The following is a 23,687-nucleotide window of genomic DNA, read 5'->3' as shown; positions in this document are numbered from 1 at the left end:
TGCATCAACATACAACATACATATACAGTCTTTCAGCAATACACTTTAAAAAAAATATACCTTGGACTTTCCAGTAGGATTATGCACGTCAAAGTCACAAGGCACGAACATCCAAGCCTGGCTTGAAACCAACGTTCCGGACTTTATGAAGACTGACCCACATCTAGCCCAGACCTCAAGCCCTTAGACTTCAAATTATGGTCAGTTTTAGAGGACATGGCCTGCTCTAAACGACACGGTGACATTGAGTCACCAGCAGAGTGAGCAGAGCAGTGGCGAAATTTCCCTTGGAAAAAGTAAATGCATACATTCATGGCCAAACATATTAAAGGCCTGTATAAAATTCAAAGTTAACCATTTCGGATAGCATTTTTTTTCATATTTTTTGCTGAAACTTTAATAAATATGTAGGCATAAATTTTAATAATAAAAGAATATATTACTTCATAAAAAAATTGCACTGTGTGTAACAGAACTTATGGCTGGACTAGTTATATAGAATAATTTTAAAAAAGGTTTACACAATATAAATAAATAGCAATCTATGTACATTTCGTCAAAACTTTAAGTAATGCAAATATAATATATGTGGTAGAATCTCATAATACGACATAGTTGTTAACGAAACTGCCTTAACATTTCGTTCTGTAATCTTTACAAAATATTTTTCCCGTGTAGTCTTGACGTAGAACCAGAGAACGGAGTCAGCTGCTGAGCACCTATCCATTCTGCAAAATAAAATTTACAAAGTTTTACATAATGTTTCTTCATGATAAATTTTCAAATAATAAAATCCAAGATTACAACTAAACAATTATAGTTAAACAGAGATAAGTGAAGGTAATTTCACGGTAACGATATCAATTATTGCGGATCTCGCCCAAACAATCATTTGTTCGGTAACACGTTATCTATGCTAGTTAGCGCTTGTGGGATGTGGCTCTGTGGCGTCTACTGTCTGCGATCCACTGGAGTCTAAATGTATGACCAATTAGTGAAATGGTCCGTTTATTTAATGGCTTCCATTATTATCGGGTGGAGCACCACTTTGTTTTTAAACGTCATTGAACAGTGATTAACAAATGTTTAATTCCTTTTCTTATCAGTTGACGAATCAAGTTATTAATAAAATAGTATTTTTTATGAAGAATTCAAACGTATGCATTTTTACAACTTGAAGTATTTTTTTTTTAAATATATATTTCAAAAAGATCTTAAGTTTCTCTCTTTATACCAAAGAGAAAGAGTAATTTATTTATCTTGCTAATACTGAAAAAAAGTTATTTATAAATAGGTATATATTTATCTCTCTTACCCACAATCCGCGGAGCTGTCTTGAAAATGTATACTTGTTTATTTCTTATTTATAAATATCAGTAAGTTAGTAATAGTTATGAAGCACATTTTAATGCATACGAGAGAGTTTGCCTCATAACAAATAGTTTTTAATTTAATTTTCAATTCTTTACGTAATTGATTAAAATGCCTTTTCAAATAAATTTATATTAAATATATAAATACAATGCACTTTATATTGATTGATCAACCTGCTCAAAATATCTTGTAGGAATTTTAAAGATACAAATTACAAATGTAAATCGTATTTAAACAAATTATATTCCACAAAAAAACACAAGTTCTAACAAGGAACTACTGCTAAAGGCTGTAGTTTAGACTTTAGAGGGATGCAAATAGTTGTTGTTTGTATTCGGGAGCGATCCTGCCGCCCGCCTAGGTATTTACATGCAAATTTACCCCTCGAATATTCTCCGATCGTCCGATAAGCTCCCCTCCTCGACCATCTACCCCACCGATCCACTGGGACATACACTCATTTGCATCTTAACTATAATGAGAAAGAGTGAATTATAAGTCCTCAGAAGTCACTTGCATATTCATTATCTAAATTTCCATCCTATTCCGTTTTTTACACACTTTTATTTTATTTATTTACGTATAATAAATAATACAGAAAAACTATTAAATTAAATTACAATCACTATTGAAAAATAGTAGTAATTAAATGTGTGACAATTATATTAACTATTTCATTTTACATCAACTTGGGAATATTCCCTTAATATTATATATGTACGTAAACTTAACCTACTTACTTAAATACTTTTTTGATTAATTATACTTAGTATACTAAAAAATATAGAATGAGTTAGTTTAGTGAAAATAATAAGACCTGGGACACACGTGGGGTAAACAGTGGTGAATATTGGATAAATTATATAAATAATAAATAATTGATTGTACTTCAAGCGTAGGAACACTGGCCAGTGTTATTATATAGTTATTTAAATGAGTATCAATAAGAAATCTCCTTATGGTTTACGTTTTACGTTTCTAATAATATTTTATTGTTAATTCATATTATGGCCCTATGCCCGGGAATCGCGCATTCTTTAATTAATAATTATGGACTAAAAACATGATATAAACTTCGAATTAACAATAGTGAACGGAAAAATCATGTTAATAGCATTAAAACTAAATCGCTGTCAGGCCCAAAATCAAAATATGTAACAAAACATAAATCAAGAACGAGCCCATATATAATTTTTGTATTAATTTGTTGTAAGTAATTATTTGCACCCGCTTCAAAAGACCAGCCCAGTTGGCCCTTATTTACCGCGGAGTTGAATTAAAACAAGTAAAATGTGAAATAGTTTATTAACGGTATGGTTGTTTGGTAATTAATATATAATATAATATTACTATGATGCGAATAGTGTAGGAAATAACTCTAGTTTCTTCCAGAACAATTCAGCGACTTACCGGCCCGGCCGTGGTGACTTGTTGGTCTGTTTTGGGTTTGGTTTTTGTACCAACGCATAGAGATACACTAATTAAAAACGAACTTTTTTATGACAGGTAGGTTGGAACTTAAGACCTTCAATACATAAATATGTAATGTACGTGTAAATGTTGTATTATAAATATAGACCACAAATAATATTTATAAAGGAAAGCTGTATTGATAGTAATGCTGATGACGACCTATCTTATATCTTATATATCTTGATTAGATAGTGATTCATTGTAATATAAAAAGTAATTTATATTATGATCCAGCATTCTTTGGTCATGAGTAGAAGAGGTCCGTTAATATACGACTGAATAAAATAGCTCTTAACTTGAAATAAAACTCACGTTAACAAACCCAACACAAAAGTGTAAATATAAATTAACCACAAGTAGAAGTCAATATAATATAATAACGATATTGAGATATTAAATAGGTACCTGTGGTAAATTAATTACCTACAATACAAATTACAGATGTCAGATGCCAATACCCAAGTAATGTTAATTGTCATTATCAGATATTTGACGATTAACTTTTGAATTATATGGTATAATCTTGTTTGAATTTTGTAATGATTTGGGAAAGTAAATTCTGAGTTAATAATAAATAACAATTCGAAACACGGTTCTTTTTAGAATGATTGTTTATAAAAGAAAATAAGATTGTTATTCTGGTTTTCATAACCTTGTAACAATATAAATATATAGAGAATTGTGTAAGTTTATCATCAGTTGTTAATAAATTATACAACACAAGTTGTTAGTGTAAAATTGTGATCTTGCAACATTACATAAGGAATTTTAACTCTATTTAATTATTTAATGCCTTATATATTTCTCTCCATGTTTCCTGCATTTTCAGGGTCAGGCTTGTTATGTCGCAAACAAAGAAATAAGGAAACTTTAAGTGTAAGCAGCAAAGTTACAATCATGAAGAAGGTCGTATTGTTTAAAAGCACATCTGAAGATTATAAAAAAGCGTTCAGTGGCAGTAACTACGAGCCCATATTTGTGGAGCCCCTTCAGTTTGTCTTTATAAACTTACAAGGACTTTCCGAGAAGTTGATAAAGAACGATTACGATGGCATTATACTATCCAGTCCGCGGGCTATCGAGGCTGTTTCAAAATGCTGGTCTCCCTCCAAATACGTAGTCTGGAATTCGAAACGCGTTTACACTGTGGGTGAAGTTAGCTGTCAGAAAATAAAACATATGCTTGGCTTGGATGCATTAGGTGGCACTACCGGTAATGCAGAAAATTTGGCAAAACTTATTGCTTCTGAAAACCCTGAGTCTACAAGGTTTTTATTTCCATGTGGAAACTTAAGATCTGAAATATTACCAAATGAATTAGAAGCAGCGAAGATGATAGTTGAACCATTGGCAGTGTATGAAACAAAAGAAAACGAACATCTAAGACAAAGATTAATAGACCTAAATGAAAATATAAATACTTGCTGTATGGTGTTTTTTAGTCCCTCGGGTTGTGAGTACATTTACAGGCAGTTACAGACATTTAGCAATAACCTCTCTTTATTGCCACACTTTGCAATTGGAAACTCTACAGCTCATAAGATTGAGAACTTGGGTGTCGAGATAGCAGGGGTGGCAGCTAAGCCCAAACCAGAGTGTGTCTTGGAATCTGTTGTTGAATATTTTAGAACATTTGAAGCCTGTGGTTAGTTTTATTTTAGATGTTAATTAAGGTGTTGGTTTTATACAAAGTTTATTATTGATTTTAAATAATTTAATTAAATTGTTATGAATTTAAGCATAAATAACATGTTTAAGTGAACTATTTCGATTCTTATGTAAAAGACTTGCTTTCCAATTATATAAATATTATGTAATTTGCATATTTATATAGTGAATCAGAGCATTCAAATTTCATTACGAGAGTGATGAGAACAAACCTTGTTGTCCTACATGTAAGACAACAAAACAAATTTTGTTGCTATAATACTAGTGAAAAGTGTGAAAGATTTTTATTTGTTGGACTTTCATATCTTAAATTATTGATCTAATAAATTAGGTTTATTGAGCTATACTAAATAACTATTAGACATGTAGCTCAAACTCAAAATAACTTTATTCATATAGGTACACTTATGAACTTCAGAAATGAAATTAAATTGATTCTATCTTAACATTTGCTACCTGTTTGCAAGTCAAGGGAGAAGAGTGGACAAGAAGTGGCAAGAAACTCTCCACCACTTTTAATAGCTAAGTCTTGAATCATACAAAATGGTTGAAAAATTGATCAATTGATCTGCAGCACAAATATGGATTGCAGCAGCACTTCAAAGTAGAATACCGTACGACATAACGCTGTGAAAGTACGTTACACAATTTTAGCCGTGTCAGTAAACTGTCGGATTTTCTTTACTTCATATGGTGCAGAGCTCAGCCTATTCGAAAGAGTATCTATGTGTGGGTCCCATTGGAGTTTACTATTTATTGTTGTGCCTAGAAATACGGCTCTGTCAACAATGTTTAGTTTACTGTCCTTAACTTTCAGGTTACCAACATCTCGATTTACGCTAGTAGTTGCCCTGCGGGCAGAACCGCAGCTCGAAATCCCCTGGGCTAGGCAGGTAGCGTACCGTCAGCGCGTTAACGACATGTATAATAACGGCACATGCTAGAATCATGCTCGTGTTTATTATGCCTTGAGGCCAAATAATGAGTAAAAACAACACCGTTACTTTACAATTTTATGTATTAAATATATAATACCTTTAAATTTATCTCTCATTATTAATAATTATTAACTGATTTCGGATAACTAATATGAATAAGGTTTAAACATTTATGTAAATATTATATCCTTGATACGGACCTTCCTGTTTGTGGCTGTTGACAAGGACGTTGACCTTGAAAGTATTTATTGTTAACAAAGGATTCGAAAATGAAAGGACTGTGCTGGTCACAAGGGCGCAACGACTACCGTACTTTCTATGAAGTAGGAAGTCATAGTTGAGGGTAAGACACATCGCGAGGTCGGTCAATGCACTTACAAAACAATAAATTGTATGTGATTAAAAAACAGCGAGATCTTTCTTAAATAGTCTACTACAAAATCTATTAATCCTTTGAAAAAATAATAAAATATGGCAAGAACCCTAGGCAAAAAGTGGACGGCAGACAGGCTGTCACCTAACACGGAAGCTACTGGCATGTCCTGTAACATTCCGCATTTTAGAATATGCACCTATTACTAATTACTAGTATTTGATTGATCGTTCAATAAACTACTATTTGGGTAAATATTTATAGGAACTTATAATATATAAAAAAAAAATTATTTAGGTATAATTAACTTTGGTAAAATAATAGAGGTCCATGTAAATCACATTTTGCTGACTTCGTTGATATCGTATAGTAAGAAGTCACCAGCTGCTCATTGATAGACAGAGCAACTCCGCTAAGAGGTAGGCAAACAGTGCCGCGTACACCAAGCCCGAGTAAGCAGCAACCAACGCCAGCTGCTTTACGCAGACACACGAGTTTAATTTCATCATAAGATTTTTTACAACAGATTGCTTCATCGAGTCACAATGGATAAGACTTTAACTACTGCTTCTTCCGATATCAACATTACGTTGTACGTTAATAGTTAGCCATACTACACCACTCTGTGTTTCCCGCATTACGCATTCCGAAGTCTCTTATTCCTTCGAAAAGATTTTCAAAAAAATCTGATGGAACTAATACGTAAAGTAGCGACGCGATGCCTAAATTTGTGAGCTTAACTTCAAAATCAATCTCGGATAAGATTGATGAAATCCACTGTTAACTATAATATATCAATTATTCTGCATTGATTATAATTCTAATCACAAAAACATCGATATGCACTAATTTTGCATTCTCATTGTTCGATAAAGGAAGCTACAAAAATCTTTATTATTTTCATGTCAGCCTTAAAACAAATAGTGGTGCTGGTCTCAAAGTAAAAATGCGAGTAGTATAAAAATCATATAATATATTAATAGAATTACAATTCAAAGTTAAAAGAAAACGACACTCGCGGCCGCCCACCACGCGTTTGGTTCATGACAACAGGGAGGTTGTGCGCTAAGCCGCCGGTCGGCGAGCGGTGTACGGTAACAAGTGTTTAATAAATAACCTAACGCGAACGTGACTAGACTCGTACGACAAACCGACTTCGTGTAGGAAGTTACAAAAGTGGTGATATGTACACTACTATATAAAAATAATGCTCTCACTGGAGTTACATCAATGATTACATTTAGTACTCAATTCAAACCTGTTTCACTATAGACATTGCCCCTCAGCACTTCCGAGCCGACTGGAGCACGGATAAAGGAGGCGCCGGCCTAAGGTCGACGAATAGTGCTAATGTAAGCTCATGACGCGAGTACGACACACGGTACAAATATATAACAATTACACTTACTGTATATATCGGGCTTGCTTATTCTACGGAATGTATCAATCAACTAAATTTTATATCTTGCTATAGTCAAAATTCATTATTATGGAAAACATCACATTCAAACATTTTTTTAATTTCAAATAGATTAAATAGACCACATGGATTTTCATGCATGCTTTTATAAAAAATATTAAGGCCGGTCTGAACTTTGACACAATATAGCAAGATATCTTTCACATTTAAAATCTAACACTACTCAATTTACTGCAAACAAAACAAATATTGCTTTAAACTAAAATAAACCTTTGTGTAAATGCTAGTCTATTACAATTAACACTGCTTTTATAACAAGTCTTATAAATTATAAGTTCAGAGCTTTTAAATGATATGCTGTCAACTGGCACAACATAATATGGCAGTACTTCCCATGAATGCTGTTGGGAAACCAGAATCCAATGTAACATATTAGAATCTAAAGCAATGAGAATACAAATAGGCAACTATCTAATTTGTGCAACTTACGATTATACAGAAATGCTTAATTAAGTACAGACTAGAATAAAATCAGACTTGTGAATGAAATTAGTCAACACTAAAATAATTATCCCTATCGGGGAAGTTTCACACAATAGGTTGAAGTAGGTGGATTTTGATTTTTGTTCCCAGATAGAGAATATCATATAAACAATAATAGGTCACCGGTGGTTGAGAATAAAGATAAAAAGAGTTTATAAAAATGTGAGATCGCGACATCTAATGGCAGTTTAAGAACACGTTTCACACCCATACACGGACCGGACGAGGAGGGATAACGTATTCAATTGGAGCCACTTCCTCGACTATAAAACTCTAACGTCTATAAAACATATAAAAGTTTCGTAGCGCTCGGGCGTTACCGACGATACGTCAATTCGTGCCAAGGCGGCGAGGAGCCGAGGCGCTGCCTTCCACCGGCTCTAGAAGTCGGTGAGCGTGGCGCGTCACTATAACGGGTCGTCTCGCGAGCTGGAGGCTTGCGGCACTGCGCGGTACGCCGCTGGGCCCGAGGAGCGTCGAGAGCCTGCCCTCCCCGTGCCCCCTGCGCGCACGCACCCCGCACGCAACGCTGCCCACGCCAGCGCAGCTCCCGCGCACGCTCCGGCGCCGCCCACGCCCTGTAAAGGGAAAACTTCATCACATCACACACCTCAAGTACTCTAAAATTACTAAAATATTTATTCTAAACATAAATGTAGTGCGTTGAGTGACAGTCCATATAAACATTGACTATTCATAATCAATTAAGAATGGAGTCCAAGAGGTGTATGTAAAACTCACCACTGCAGAGTAAATGAGTGCAGGAGAATACAAGAAGCGCACATCGGTAAGAGGTCGCAACGCCAAGCCGGCGCCGACCGTTAGCCAGCAAGCACTCCATGCTCCCAGCCATCCACTCTGTGATTACACCCACATTACCATAAATACATAACTTCTGATTTGATAATATAAAAAGAACAAATTGAAAATCATCATGTTGTAATATTCCATAAATTACCCATTTTGTGAAATCCAATGGAAATAGAGCTGTAAGCGCAGTTAAGTGCAAGACAAGCAGCAGGGTGTGTGCCAAGAATGTAGTAAGCGCACCAAACATCAGGGGCCTTGTTGCCTCTGCACCCCTAAGCCCCAGTGCTGCCCACACCAATATACACACTGTTCCACTACACACCTGTAAAGACACCCCTCACCACTTAATATGCTATAAGGAAGCCTTTTTTGTAGAAATATATATTCTAAAATGGCATCATCAAACAAGTAATAAAGTACAGCGGTCTTATATTATCATGTCATGATAAGAAATAACAACCTTTATGCTTGATAAACAGAATAAATATTAAATTCTAGATTAAGACTAAAATATATTGTTATAAAAACAACCAATGCAATATTTTACCTAAATTTTACTTTAATTTAACCAATGAAATTATGACACTTACAACAAGAAGCAGAGTGAGAGCCCCAAAGGAAGAACAAAAGTATCGAGGGCGGCAGTAGACCGGAGCGAGCGGCTGCGGTCGCGGCGGCGGCGCGCGCGAGTAGTGCGCGTGGGAATCCCACGAGCGCTCTGTGAGTTCGGTACCAGCTGGCGAGCGGCCGCCGCCGAAACTGCCCGCTATCTCCAAGTCTTGACCTTCCTCACCGCGGCAGCTAGTCGGCTCCAGCTCGCGGATTTCTTCCAGCAACAGCTCCACCTCGTCGGTCGAGTATAACTCGCTCGCAGACACGTAGCGCGTCGGCGCCGCTTGCATAGCCCTCGGCCTCACCCGGCCGCCCGCGACACGACTTGCGCCCCGCACTCACATGGGATCGCGCGCCCTACACCTCGAAGACACACTGCCGACATTCAACACTCGCACTTTTCACTAGTCATATCATCGAATTGAAAAATAAAATTTCATTGTAAACAGAATAAAATTACGCATTGATAGCACGCCATGTTTGATAACATCTTCAGATTTGACAATTGTTTTTTTTTGACAATAAAATATTGTTGAGTAGTCAATACTCAATTTATTCCCAGAAACATCAAAAGATCAGTCACCACAGATTTATGTGGTAGTAAGTGTCAAGTGAATGTCAGAAATCAAATCAATGAATCTTTTGATACATATATGTATATCTTTTTGATTGTATATAATAAATCTGATGACAACCTATAACAAAACAATTGTCGTAGTGAAACAAGATTGTTATAAACTTAGGTTAATTATAATGACAATTTACATAAATCTTATTCGTATCATAACGATATTTACAGATACCGGCAAACATCTTGAACAAATGTCCTTGCTTTTTTTTTTTTTTGTTATGGAATCTCGCTGTTGGCCTTAAGGGCCTTTACAGCTCAGCTCGGGCTGTTTTGGCGAGCGTAGCTCGGCCAGAATGGCGTTTTATCCCGCGGCTAGCGCAAGGGCGTCTCCTGTGAGACTCGAACCTCGGCTTGGGCCGTCGCGGGGCGGTCAATCGCCTGAAGGCCAGGACGGAAGCTCACTGGAGTGAGCGAAGTGCGAAGTAAAGGTCCTCGCCTTCCCCGGTGAAGGCGGTTTTTTACCCTAATCTGTGATTGGCTATTTTTATTATTTTTGGCCGCGCGGGCGGCTTTTAATTTATCGTTTGCTACGGTAATTGGATCATCCGGATCCGTTAGTATGTGTCGGGGCCTCCTGCGAGCCTTTTTTGTCGGGAAGGGGTAATAGTTGATGCTATTACGCACCAGCGGATTGGGATGGTGTTTAGCCTTGTCAAAGTGGCGTGTGGACGCCAACTTCATCCATTGGGCTATGGTAGGGAGCTCCAGGTCGTGGTGGAGATCGACGTTTCTCACATAGAAGGGCGCACCGGTCGCGATTCTCATGAATCGCGACTGAAGCACCTGTAGCCGGTGAATATAGGAGGGGGAAATGTCCTTGCCTGTGCAGAAGCGATTTTTAGGTATCACTGAGAGGGGATCGGCGGGAGAGTGACGTGTCGATCGCGTGATTGGTAAATCAGTTGACGTTTGTGTCCCGCGCTGCGCCCACGTTCCTTTGCCTCCTAAGTACACTGGCGTGCATGAAAAGTGGTTATGTGGTGGATTTAGTTACCGACCAATTCGTTATTTATGCTGACGATGATAGTGGGTCCGAGGATGATGATGATGAGCATCATGATAACACGTTCTCCCCTGAACCTAGACCAAGCACTAACTCTGCTAGATGATGATTAAATTATTTAAATATCTTTTCCACAATCATTAATAATGTAATTCGAAATTTTCCACGAGCTTTGCGATGAAGGTAAACATCGTGAGCATATACATTAATGATCATGACTACTACCCATACTGTACGAGCCAAGGATGTACATTATACTCATTTACAAGCGCAACGATGTGTACATACACATCGTACACGTACACACGGTACACACGTACATACGTGCCATGGCTGCCATGGCTGGCATTTTGATACTTATAAGCTGGACGATTTCCTAAATAGTCGGAGTTACACCCCGAGAGCATAGCCAGACGTCAGCACTCTCTTTGACTGTTAAAATTGCATTCATTCGGTACATAGAAATTAGCACGTCATCACTTCGCTCATATTCTAATGTAATACGCGAGTGGTTAATAACAAGAAACCTCTACTATTTAAAGCACCCCGATGTACCCAGGAACCGTACACATACTATAATTGGAACAACCTTTCTTACTGACGAACTCCTTTGAGGATTACTTAATCCTTTCTTTTCAAAGCTTATACAGGCTGTACTTTTCTCGTATATGTTTTTAGAATCCTTATATATTTCTTCTCAATTCTATGTTAGATCAGAGCCTTTTTTCATTTTGACATGAACCAAGGAATCAAGAGCTTGTCCGAAATCTACATATGCATTGTTTTGATTTGTATACTTTTATAACATTTTCCCTACTATGTGAATATGGTCAAATGCTTAATAGCCCTTATGGATACTCGCCTGTTCCATATGCTGATTTCGTCAAGCTTTGTTTCCAATTATCTCAATCGAATTTTAGCAAATAATTTCTGTGACACACAAGACTTATTGGTCAAGAATTGCCTATGTTGCACCTATGACCTGTTTTTTATATAAGGAATATGTCACGAGATGGTAAACCTTCTATTTTAAGAATATTATTGCATAGATCTGAAAGGATAGACAGGACAGTGCGTTTTACTTCTTTAAGAATTCACTTGGAATACTGTCTGCCCCAAAAGCCTTAACATCTCCTTGGAATTGAATGGCTATTTATACTTCTCGCTGCAAGATATTTGGGATATCATTGGAGTCGCAGAGAATAAGATCATCGTATTCGTAGGTGTCATAGTACAATTTTGTAACATAATGTTGCGATCGATTAAATGTCTGATCTATAAGTAGCATTCTATTTTGGAATAAAGGAATTTTTCGGGTTTGGTGGTCATATTTATTTTCACTTTTTAGTGAGTGCTGTTCGATTTCAGAACACATTATGTGTTTCATTGATGTAATTGACGTGATCCTATCGACAGCGTAGTTGGACATCGCGGCTTTGATCTGCATACCGCTGTGGATCTTCCATCAAACGTACATCGTGTTTTTTAAATTCTGGTTTATATATTTATAGAATATCTTTATCTTATGTTAACTTAAAGGAACTCAATAACGACACTTATGCATAAATGCTTGTTTATTTCTTTTATCTTACTAAAGTCACATAACATAATTATTAATGTCTTAATTCAAATATGGCGGTAGTATTGATACTAATCAGATCCAAACTAACAGTTTAATATAGATGGTAATTGAAATTAAGAGTTTAAACAAATCTATTTTATTTTATATAAAAAGTATTAAGGCAAATTCTTATGTTATATTATCAACTATGTTATCACAAATCGACTTAAAATGTAGGTACTTATGTACCAAAAACATTTTACTCTTAATTTAACGATATTTAAAAATAAAAACAATTAACGTCTCCATTCTAACACTTAACAACCGTTAGTTTCTTTAAGAAATTAACGATTTTAAAATTAAAATATAAGTGCTAAAGTCCCGGCGGCGAAGGACAGAAGCGGTGAGGGCCGAAACCAGGAGGAGGGGCCCCATTAGCGGGAACCGAGGCGAGGTCAATAGCATTTGTTATGTAATGCAGTGCCATTAGCGGGTTTATTCCGCACAGCTGTTTGAACGTTTGACATACACGTACTGGTATACTCACGAAATCCTTGTCCAGTTGTGAACTAGCTTGCAACTGTGCGTCTACGCTATTCTGCCAGTTCGTCCCAGGGACGGGGTTCGCTTGTGTATCCTCCCGCCAATGCTCATCCGCTCCGTCCCACAATTCCATCTCCACTGCTGGCACAGCCTGCTCTTGCGGAACTGTCTCTGTCATATTCATGCTCTCTAGAGCCACAGTGAGGGTATGCGAGGGTTGCGCCGGAGGTGACAACGGCGGAGGAGAGGGCAGGGCGGAGGGAACGTGGCGGCGATATTCGTCGAGGAAATCGAGCACGACGCCGTCGCGCAAGTAGGCACTGATCTCGGAGTAGTTGAGAGTGTCGCCATTCTCCAGGGCGTCGAATGACGGTGCCAAGTACGGCTCCGAAAACTGAAAATCAATTAAGTATTTGTCACACATTATTTATTAATTTATTTTGAGGCATTAAGATACTACACATACAGACGTTCAATATTTTACTGATAAATACAAATCTAGCAAAACGCAAGCATCGTAAAAGCGCTCAATATCGATAAAAAAGGTAATATCTTACGACAGGAACAGTGGAGCGCGGATCGGCATGTCCGGCGCGCACTAATTCGTCCGAAACGTACACGTCTTCATCCGTCAATGTATCCACGAGGACCACTTCCAGGACACTGTTCTAAAAACAACAAAAAAAGTTTGTTTCATTCGAGGCAAACAAAAATCAATGGTCAAAAGAAAATCATGAAAGTTGGAACCTACCTCGGAGTCGACGGCAGCGACCGCAGCGACGAGCGGCTTCTGTGCGACGAGTGATAGAAAAGCAGTGGCGGCGCCATGTGGCCAGCGACGGGCACCGTTGGGCGGCTGCACGCGGGACAGGCGCGCACGGATGGCCTGCGCCGGCAGCTCCCCCCACTCGCGGCGCAGCGGCCGCAATGCTTGCGCCTGTACACGCTCCACCGTACCATAGTCCACGTGGCGGACCTGTACAGGCCAACGAATATAAACGTGGTGAGTTATACTAAGAACGCGAAATCAACATTGACAACAAACACTCTTTTATTTAACATGTCGCATATCAATCAAACCTGAGTGTGTTTTTACCCGAGCCAACTATTTATTACTTCGTCTGGCTATACTCTCGGGGCGTAACTCTTATGATTTAGTAATTGTTATGAAACGAATGAAAGCAATGTAACAGTTAAAGAGAGTGCCTACGTCTGACTATACTATTGGGGCGTAACTATCATGATTTAGTAATTGTTATGAAACGAATGAAAGCAATATAACAGTTAAAGAGAGTGCCTACGTCTGGCTATACTATCGGGGCGTAACTATCATGATTTAGTTTAGAAAATCGCCACACTTTTAAAACTAAGAAAGCCTTAGTGAGGAAACGGTACAGCCCGGTCAAAAGTGCAAGATGAATATATAGTGCTTTACAAGATGAATTTATTATATGCTTAAAGTCTCTAATTTCTGAAATGCAAACACCTTTACAGCATGGGCCCTTGTACAACCTAACTGGAGTCCGGTCCAGGGTGGCATTGGCTCGTACAGATAATCTACAAGTAATATATTCCATTCTTACTAACAAAAGATACAACAACACTTTGTCTGTCGAAGACCGGAAAGAATCGGGGCGGTCGCGTGTTGTTAGAACTACAAAAGCTGTTAATCCTGTTAAAGCCAAAATTTGTCGAAACCCCATTAGGAAGTAATTGCAGATTCCCGCTAGGACTTTGTCGCGTATTATAAAATAAGACCTGAAGCTCGGTGCTTATCGTCGTCGTGCCTTAAATTAACCTTTACAATTAAAGAGAGTGATCGATCAAAACGCCTTCTGTTGCGATACGCAGGTTAAAGACACTGAAACATCCTCTTTACCGATGAAAAAAATTGAACACTACAATAAGCAAAGTGATAAAGTGTACGCTCACAGTTCTAAAGACGCTGCTCAAGTGATCGGAAAGGTACAACGTGGTCATCATCCTGCGTCAGTGATGATTTGGTAAGCCGTGTTTTATCAAGGAGTCATAAAACTAAATTTTTGCGAAAAAAGAGTGAAAACTTCAGTCAAAGTGTATCAAGAAACAGTCTTGTATTATGAAACATCTCAGCAATACACTATTTAAAAATATAGTGTGGATTCTCCAGCAGGATTCTACATCTGGTCACAAGGCACGAACCACCCAACCCTGGCTTGAAACCAACGTTTCGGACTTTATAAGAGCTGTTGACTGGCCCTCACCTAGCCCACACTTTTAAGACTTCAAATCACGGTCAGTTTTAGAGGACATGGCCTGCTCTAAACGACACGGTGACATTGAGTCATCAGCAGAGAGAGCAGAGCAGTGGCGAAATTTCCCTTGGAAACAGTGTGTAAATCCACATATAGATTTGTGGCCAAATAGATTAAAAGCCCGTAAAAGCCAAAGGTGGCCATTTCGAATGGAATATTGTTTTATTTTTTGCTGAGACAGCGATATCGAGCGCTAGCGGCACGTGCACCTGACGTCATCGCCCCACTACGTTTCCGGTTTATAAAAACTCGGATCGCCGCTGTATCGGCACACATTTCTCTGGTTGCGTCGAGGTGCACGGACCGCAGTCTTAACCAACCCTCACTATTATTTTTATTGATTAAATTATTAATTAAATTGTATTTCGTGCTTTACTTCTGATGTCTGAGCCATATGCATCATTTGTAACAGAACTTATGGCTGGCTTAGGTATATAACAAAACACAATTATACTAAAGGTATCGCCAGAAAAATAAAAATATTACATGATGCAGAACAATTAGATTTGCTCACCTTGACTGTATCACTGTCTATCACTTTGACAATAAGGGAGCGATGCCAGTCGCCCTCGTAGCGACTAGAGCAATAGTGTCCCCTCCGCACGGCACCCATTGCCAGTGGTCGCGCACCCTCACCACCGCCATCGTAGTACTGGCTGTAACACACTGATGTCAGTCACACGCCGCACTATCGTATCCTATAAGAAAGACGCTACCCCTAGAAAGAAACTCACTTCATCTCATCCATGATGTCTTCCATGGTACGGTTTTGCTCGCCGAGGCGCAAAAGCCAGAAGTGCGATGGCGAATACACTTCCCCGATTAGCACATCTAACATGACCCCGGGCCGCACTTCATCTTGTTCCGCGCCTGGTATGCTCTCCGTATAATGCAGACAGTCCGACGGGAACACGTCTGGGTCCTAGAAATAAATTAACGTTGTCTCGTATTTATTTAGGATACAATATCCCGTGTCTAGTTTTTAAAATTCATTTATTCTTCAATAAGAAAACATGACAGACAAATGAAAAATACAAGATATAAAGGAAAATATACAGAAGTTATAATTATAGAAGAATGATTCTTTTTTTAAAGTTTGAGTAACAAAATTAAAATAATAGGCACGATAATGTAAAACAGAAATTTAGAGTACATACATAAGCCGGCCCACATATGTAATATTGCACAATATAGTTGATTGTACAATATTATTAGCAGTGTAAGGATAATATTGAAAAATTGCTCAATGATTGAACAGAAGTGAAAAACAGAAGTTTAATTACAAATAAAAATTTCTACAATATATTTTTTAAGCATTTAAGAAAAACTATGGATAACAAACCCGGAACTACCCTATACTTAGAAAATATTTCAATAGAAAAAGATTTATTTTTTTATTTAATTATACTGTTCTTTACACTAGTGAAATGGCCAGGATCATGAGGAATAAAATCGTGAGGCCAAACAATAATTATTATTAGCTGAAGACAAATACCTTGCTCGCCAAAATAACTGGCGTAGGAAAATGACGTGTGTGTGTTGTCTATGTGTCTCACCTATCTTATTTTTTCTGTATATATATATACAGAAAAAATAAGATAGGTATATATATATACAGAAAAAATAAGATAGGTAGATATATATATATAGCAGTGGCTCGTACCTTAGACAACAATTATTTGTTTTCATGTTTAAATAAGTGAAAGACGAAGAAGAACTTTTAAATAAAAGCTTCGAGGGTTGAGGGACCGTTTCCGAGAACGTTTGTCTTGAGGGAATATGAATATTATACTCACAAACTGAACGCCGGGCAGCGCATCGTCAGGGTCGGGGGTGGGTGTGCGTGGGCGCAGCACGGGAGGTGGCGATGCGGGCGGAAGCCGGGGCGGGACGTCGCCTGCCCACACGCGCCAGTCGCCACCACGCACTTGCGCAGACGACACGCCTGGTACTTGCTGCAGCAGACTCACGATGCTCGTGTACCCGAAGCGTATTAAGTTCAACTCGCAGCCGTAACTCTGTCTGTGGAATCATTCACTTTCATAAACAGACTTAAAAAAAAATTATCAGTTCGACCCGTAATTTATTGCTGTACTTGGCTATTTTTGTAACTGATATGTGTACATATCAGGTTCAGCAAGTAGGCTACAAATTTCTGGAGTAATAATAATGTAAAGTTTCGGTATAATTTTGTTAAATAAATAAGTTTTAGTAGCCACATGCAGGTGAAGAAGTACATAGACAGTGACCATAACTTAAAATAAGTATACTGAAAGAACCTAATTTTTTTCTAATATTGAAAAGATCTAAGAATGAAGACCAAAGACCAAATCTTGGTTACCTACCTGTAACACTTCAATATGTCAGTAGCCCAGAGACCATCTGGATTCTGGAAAACAATAGCGGCAACTTCATCCAACAATTTCTCCAGCTGCATTTGCTTGCTACTGCTACTACCTGACGCACACAACTACACTATAATGTACTGTGACTGTAAAAATCCTACAGTCAACTGTCTTATACTAGATAAATCAAACATTTCATAATTTATTAAAAATCTATACTGTATACAGTTTAAACAAATTAAATTCTAATATTACCAGCGTTTTCCCCCCGAAGGGCAGAAAACGCTTATTAAGGTCTTAGTAAGGCCTGATTCGGTTAGGTTCGGCTTGTTCCACCTTGAGACTATGCATGTACATTCTGACGTCATAACAGCGTAAAGTTAGCTTATTTTGATAGTAACTTTTCAAACACCTCAAATATTAATTTAATTTATAATATAAAAGTATGGGGCATCATCATCTTTGTGTAGACTGAAGAAATTGACAAGACTAAAAAAATACACTTTTACTTACTTTTTCATTTTGTATGAATGTTTATATAATATCTCTAATAGTTAAAAACACATGAAGACAAATGACTCACGCTTTGTTTTATTTACCTGACGGTTTCTTTGGATACAATTGGTGGTTACCCAGTGCCACCATAAGTTGTGTTTAGACAAAAAAGTTGTTATTGAGAAAAAAATATAAATACACATAAATTTAGTATGTAAGTTAGCTCTTTTCGATAGTAGCGCCCTCTGTTGCAATTGTGAAGTGTATCAACTTCACTCCAATGGAGGGGACTCATTCAGCGCGGGTGGATCAAGATGGATCAAGCCGAACGGCTGAAACCTAAATAAGCATTTTCTGCCCTTCGGGGGAAAACGGTTCTATTTAGGCGTTCGAGCTTAAAGGCTTGATCTACCTTGAAACGCGTTTCTTACCTGCCGGCGCTGAATGAGCGTACTGTGTTAACTGTTAAAGTATAATATAATAAAAAGAGAATCAATGAATAAAGGAAAATAATTAATTCTTATTCTTGATTAAAGCAACTTTGATTACTTATCACAAGTATAATAAATAGATTGACACAAAATTATCTGAAAGGTATTACTGATTGTATTTGGGACTTTAGGGTTGATTGGTTTGAGATAATGATTAAATGTTTTTGCAGTTCGCCAATTAATCTCTTTAATAATTTCTTCTATGTTTGTATACCCGCTGTTCAGATTTAATTTAAACATTGACTGCTGACACGGCTCACGTGTGGTCCAAAATGTTAATAGCTGAAGGTGCGCAATACACCGCTCACATAAATAGTATTATGTATGTGTGAATAGGTGTAAGTAGTATTTAAGATATTGTCTTGGAACAATAAATCAGATTTGAATATTGCTCTGTCGTATTCATTTCTCGCTTCCTCTCAAAGTGGCGAAGACTACTTCAAGCCCTTAATTATCGTGGTGAGCCAGCCCGATAGCTTTGAGGTAATCCCACCACCTCGAACCTTTGATCCTACCCGTAGGGCTCCGTCTGTTACCTCAGGTCGCTTGGTGCAGACATCCCGTACTTATTTATATATTCACTAATTATGTGTTAGGGTATATCTCACCCTCTCATATATTTAGTTATCTAGTGCAGCTTGTTCATACATAAATTACATATACAATACAGATACTCCTGACATTCAATACATCTAAAGATTAAACACACATTTCACAGTCCACTAGCTTGCTAGCAAGCTAGTGGACTGTGAACACCCGCGTAATACAATTACTGGGAAGCAACGGCTGATCTTTATGTGGTCTTCTTTGAACAGTGTGCGTATCCATCGTGCTATCACTGATCTTGAAGCTGGCGGATTGTTATAAAAAAAAATTATAATATCTTTGTTTCTTCGTTTTGGCTCTGATATTTCCTGTAGGCGTCTAGACCAGGTAACGAGGTCTAAGTTTTTGACTGGGTTCATTGTTATTTCCCAACCTGATTGTTTGTATGTACAGGAATCTGTTTTCGAGCCAAAATTAGGCCATATCTTAATACTTTTATCTATTTCAAAAAAATACTCGTCGGTTACGTCTAATAAAGTTAGATCGTGGATTCTTCGACCTGTGCTAGAAGTAACAGGATAGATAGATAGATATCTGCTGACTTGAAACATGCTATTTTCATTTAGCAATTTTTAGTTGGGATTTAACTACTAATGGTGAGAAATCGATATTAGTTTCGTTTGTTTAAGGCTGAGGATTTTCTTTTTGTAATACAAACAGTTTTCGTTGAGCATCTTGGATTCTAAGAGATTCTTCTTGTCTGATTTGTGCTCCCTTATTTTCATCAGCATCATTACATTTAATGGATGTCCAGATACTAGGTGGTGTTGCGTTCGACTCTGCTTCTTCGTCATCTTCATCCTGAAAATTTTCTGGGTGAGTGTTGTCAGCGAATGTTACGTAAAGATCCTCTGGGGCATTGTCAGGTGATCTATGTTCTAGCTTCATTTCAATTTTAGACATATTTCATTCTTGATTTTGACTTTGACTGTCGTACTTGTTGTTCTAAAAGACGTTCAGAGTTGGTCTTCGCTTTTTGCTGATGTAGGATAATGTCTCTTTGGAGAATCTGTTTGGGTTAGTTAAGACGATCGTATTCGTTTTGCACGTGCTTGTGGTGAGATCGAACGTCATGTGGAGGTGCTTGTTCTTTTGGTGTCCTGGAGGCGCTCAAAAGCACTTTGCCTCGAGAATATAAGAGGTTTCAATTTTACATCTGTGTCCATGAAGACGCTGTGCGGCTTATAATGGATTTTTTCCATAATATTATGTGGCGAATATAGTAAAGCGCGGCCAAAAAGATCAGTTTAAAAAGTGTTTTTAAATATTAGAGATATATAGAGATTCATACAAAATGAAAAAAAAAATTAGTCTTGTCAATTTCTTCAGTCTACACAAAGATGTTGATGCCCCATACTTTTATATTATAAATTAATTAATATTTGAGATATTTGAAAAGCTACTTGAAGTTTAAACAGTTGCAGTACAAAATATTTTTATTTAAAAATTTGCATGCAAGTTACATACTTGAAAGTGTCTCTCTTGCTGAATCATGTTCTGAGTAGGTGGACACAGAATCATGATGATTGTATCCACTATGATGGCCCCCTGTGTATCTAATACTGTTGTTAACAGGTTTTTCATATTCTACATGTTGTTGTTCCCTTTGTTTTGGAGCTTTTCCACCCTTTAAAAATATGATTAAAACTTTGATCACTGAAGATGAGATTTGCTTTAACTATGTAAAATTAATCAATTATATATGCTCAAGTGATATAAAATTAATCTGAATAATCAATAAATAGTGAGTATCAGATCTGTCATATTAGTGAACTAATTACTGCTATCATATTTATGCTTATTGTGACCAGATTTACATAACATAGACATAATACAGTCAAACATGCATATAAGAAATTAATATATGAAAAAGGGTACTGTAAGCTTAAGCTACATATACTCAATAAATATTGTTTATAGTTTTTAATTCATTTTGCATTTTAAGAACTAATGCTGTTTTTATTTATCGGCAATAGCAAGTTGCAGAACATTAGTTGACAGTTTGGTCTTGCTTTTGTTTAAAATTATTAAGAACTTTGATAGAGAACTTTGTATCTGGAAAAATGCAAAATTTAACAAGCAGTTCAGCTAAATAAAAGTGGCTTGAACCAAGAATTTTAAGTTTTTATATATATCATACAAAAGATTGGTATATTCTATATACTATAAAACATTTAAAAAACAACGCCATCCCCATGATACTAGAACAATTTAGATGAACAACAAGTTAGATTTGTTTTACCAAAATAATTATTTATTAACCAATTAAGTTTTACTTACCACTTCATTATGCATGCTATGTCCTGAGTCCTCTTTTGTATTATTAACATTTTGATTGCTGTCTCCAATTCTTGAAGTTAATGTTTTACTTCCAACATATTTCTTTGGAAATGTCTCAACAATAAGATTAGACTCATTATTTAATGATGGCACAGTTGATTTCAAAACACTTCTTCTTTTCCCTTTACTGAAACAATAAAATATTTTATAAATTATTCTATTCTTCTTCAATTTCTTAATTTACTGAAAAACTCAAGCTAATATAATAATGGTACTTACTTCTTAGTATTTTGAGACTTTTGTTTCTGTACCAATCTATCAATATGCTTTATTGCCTCTGGCACTATTAGTGTTAAAATTGGATTACTTGTTGATCCCTGGAACTGTAAATAATAATAAATCGATTTCATTAAAAAATTGTTTGAAACCAATATATAAATAAAATTCATATATTGATCGACTTTTTAATCTTATTTTAAACAGGAAAATGTAGGTACGACTTTGGTAAACTTACTAAGAAAGAGTCACTACATCGCTCTTTTAAAAATGCAATGGGATCGCGATGTCCAAATTTATGTATAGGCAGTGGAGTACCAATCATTTCCTTGTAATCACTTAATAAAGCCCGTACATCTACTTGTACGGGTGAAGATACGACAAGGGAACGAAGAACTGCCTTCAGTTTATCTAGTTCCTCTTCCATTTTAATAATGGGGAGGTATGGAGAAACGGTTAACAGTGCCTTGTATATTAAGTATTTGTGGTCTTAGCACCACAAAGTATTATTGTAATGAGGAAGCCAAAACGCCGTTTTAGCTAATCTTTATTTTAAAGGAAAGCATAAAATTCTTAGTTTTAAGGCTGCGTTTTTATTTGAATATGTTAATTGTACTAAAAAGACATTTGTGGCTTGACAATGACAAAATATGTCATTAATGTCAACTAACATTCCGAATCGTAAAAAATGGCACTATGTACTTTGAGACAAGAAGAGAATGTTAGACCAATAACATTTTTCTTTATAGACGTATAGTAGTAGTTGAAAGTGATTTCAATTTGAAAACGAGGAATTACGTAATCCATCGAAATGTCTCTTATATTTAAACGAACGATTGATTTTACTCGTAATATTGGGCGGACGATACTTGGTAACCAACACTATCCAGTGACCCAGCGCATTGCTTTTAAATCTGATCAAACACCGCAAATTGAATCTCGTCCCACTGTTGCAAAATTAGATCCACTGCAGAAGTCTCAACTGATCGATTTTGGGAAATATGTGTCAGATTGTTTACCAAAATACGTACAAAAAGTTCAAATTACATCCGGTAATGAGTTGGAAGTACTTATTCCTCCAGATGCAGTAATTCCCGTTCTTCAATTTTTAAAAGACCACCACAGTGCACAATTTGCGAGCTTGGTAGACATAGCGGGGATGGACGTGCCTAGTCGGGTTAATCGATTTGAGATTATCTACAACTTATTGTCTCTGCGTTACAATGCTAGGATTCGGGTAAAGACTTACACGGATGAACTGACACCTATAGATTCTGCCTGTGAAGTGTTCAAAGCTGCAAATTGGTATGAAAGGGAAATCTGGGATATGTATGGAGTTTTCTTTGCAAACCATCCAGATTTAAGAAGAATTCTAACTGATTATGGATTTGAAGGCCATCCATTCAGAAAAGATTTCCCCCTAAGTGGTTATGTAGAACTGCGTTATGATGATGAACAAAAACGTGTCGTAGTGGAACCCTTAGAATTGGCTCAGGAATTCCGAAGGTTTGAGCTAAGTGCTCCTTGGGAACAGTTTCCAAACTTTAGAGGCAATCCTGTTGAAGAAGTTGCGTCCACAGCCGAACCTAAGAAAGAATAAACTTATGGTTCATTATTTTCTTTCAAATCTTTAATTAAATTAGACCTGTATTTATTCAACATGTAACTTGTAATACATATTTACAAGAAAAGTTATGTGTATAGGTAATTAAATTGAGTTGAGAAAAGTTAATTGAATTTTTTTCTACTACTACTTAAAGAGTAGGCTGCTCTTATTAGCAGAATTTTGTATCCTAGGTTTTTCTAATATATTTTTTTCTTCTCCATCATATCTGGCAAAATTATCTACACTGTCCTTTAAGAATTTATATTTAATCCTTTATATTTAGTCCTTTTTATATTTAATCTGGTCCATTATCATTGCTATTTTATACATTCAGGCTTACAATAA

The 23,687-nt window shown here is 36.8% G+C and overlaps 4 protein-coding genes across 5 annotated transcripts; 2 read left to right on the top strand and 2 right to left on the bottom strand.

Annotated features, from left to right (window-relative positions):
- The first annotated feature begins 3,373 nt into the window (after positions 1 to 3,373).
- LOC123716654 (uroporphyrinogen-III synthase-like) lies at positions 3,374 to 5,557 on the top strand. Its single transcript, XM_045672499.1, has 3 exons — positions 3,374 to 3,530; positions 3,677 to 4,492; positions 5,333 to 5,557. The coding sequence occupies exons 2-3, from the start codon at positions 3,745 to 3,747 to the stop codon at positions 5,356 to 5,358; spliced, it is 774 nt and encodes a 257-aa protein (XP_045528455.1). The 5' UTR covers positions 3,374 to 3,530; positions 3,677 to 3,744; the 3' UTR covers positions 5,359 to 5,557.
- A 2,439-nt stretch (positions 5,558 to 7,996) lies between these two features.
- On the bottom strand, positions 7,997 to 9,700 carry LOC123716593. Of its 2 annotated transcripts, XM_045672413.1 has the most exons (4): positions 9,190 to 9,700; positions 8,748 to 8,921; positions 8,531 to 8,647; positions 7,997 to 8,367 (listed from the first exon to the last, which is right to left on the bottom strand). In XM_045672413.1, the coding sequence occupies exons 1-4, from the start codon at positions 9,499 to 9,501 to the stop codon at positions 8,197 to 8,199; spliced, it is 774 nt and encodes a 257-aa protein (XP_045528369.1). In that variant the 5' UTR covers positions 9,502 to 9,700; the 3' UTR covers positions 7,997 to 8,196. The 2 variants fall into 2 exon arrangements, with proteins under 2 accessions (XP_045528369.1, XP_045528370.1); XM_045672414.1 differs by lacking the exon at positions 8,748 to 8,921.
- Positions 9,701 to 12,465: 2,765 nt separating this feature from the next.
- LOC123715974 lies at positions 12,466 to 22,433 on the bottom strand. Its single transcript, XM_045671381.1, has 11 exons — positions 21,975 to 22,433; positions 21,740 to 21,843; positions 21,461 to 21,647; positions 20,648 to 20,807; positions 17,589 to 17,700; positions 17,040 to 17,265; positions 15,978 to 16,165; positions 15,758 to 15,899; positions 13,701 to 13,925; positions 13,507 to 13,617; positions 12,466 to 13,343 (listed from the first exon to the last, which is right to left on the bottom strand). Exons 1-11 carry the CDS (start codon positions 22,161 to 22,163, stop codon positions 12,780 to 12,782), a joined length of 2,208 nt encoding a protein of 735 aa, XP_045527337.1. The 5' UTR covers positions 22,164 to 22,433; the 3' UTR covers positions 12,466 to 12,779.
- LOC123715976 (NADH dehydrogenase [ubiquinone] iron-sulfur protein 3, mitochondrial) lies at positions 22,426 to 23,468 on the top strand. The gene has a single exon (XM_045671384.1). The coding sequence runs from the start codon at positions 22,548 to 22,550 to the stop codon at positions 23,334 to 23,336; it is 789 nt and encodes a 262-aa protein (XP_045527340.1). The 5' UTR covers positions 22,426 to 22,547; the 3' UTR covers positions 23,337 to 23,468.
- Positions 23,469 to 23,687: the final 219 nt, after the last annotated feature.

The sequence above is a fragment of the Pieris brassicae genome, chromosome 11 (assembly GCF_905147105.1).
Source record: "Pieris brassicae chromosome 11, ilPieBrab1.1, whole genome shotgun sequence".
Classification (NCBI taxonomy): domain Eukaryota; kingdom Metazoa; phylum Arthropoda; class Insecta; order Lepidoptera; family Pieridae; genus Pieris; species Pieris brassicae.
This window is presented reverse-complemented; position numbering and strand designations above follow the sequence as displayed.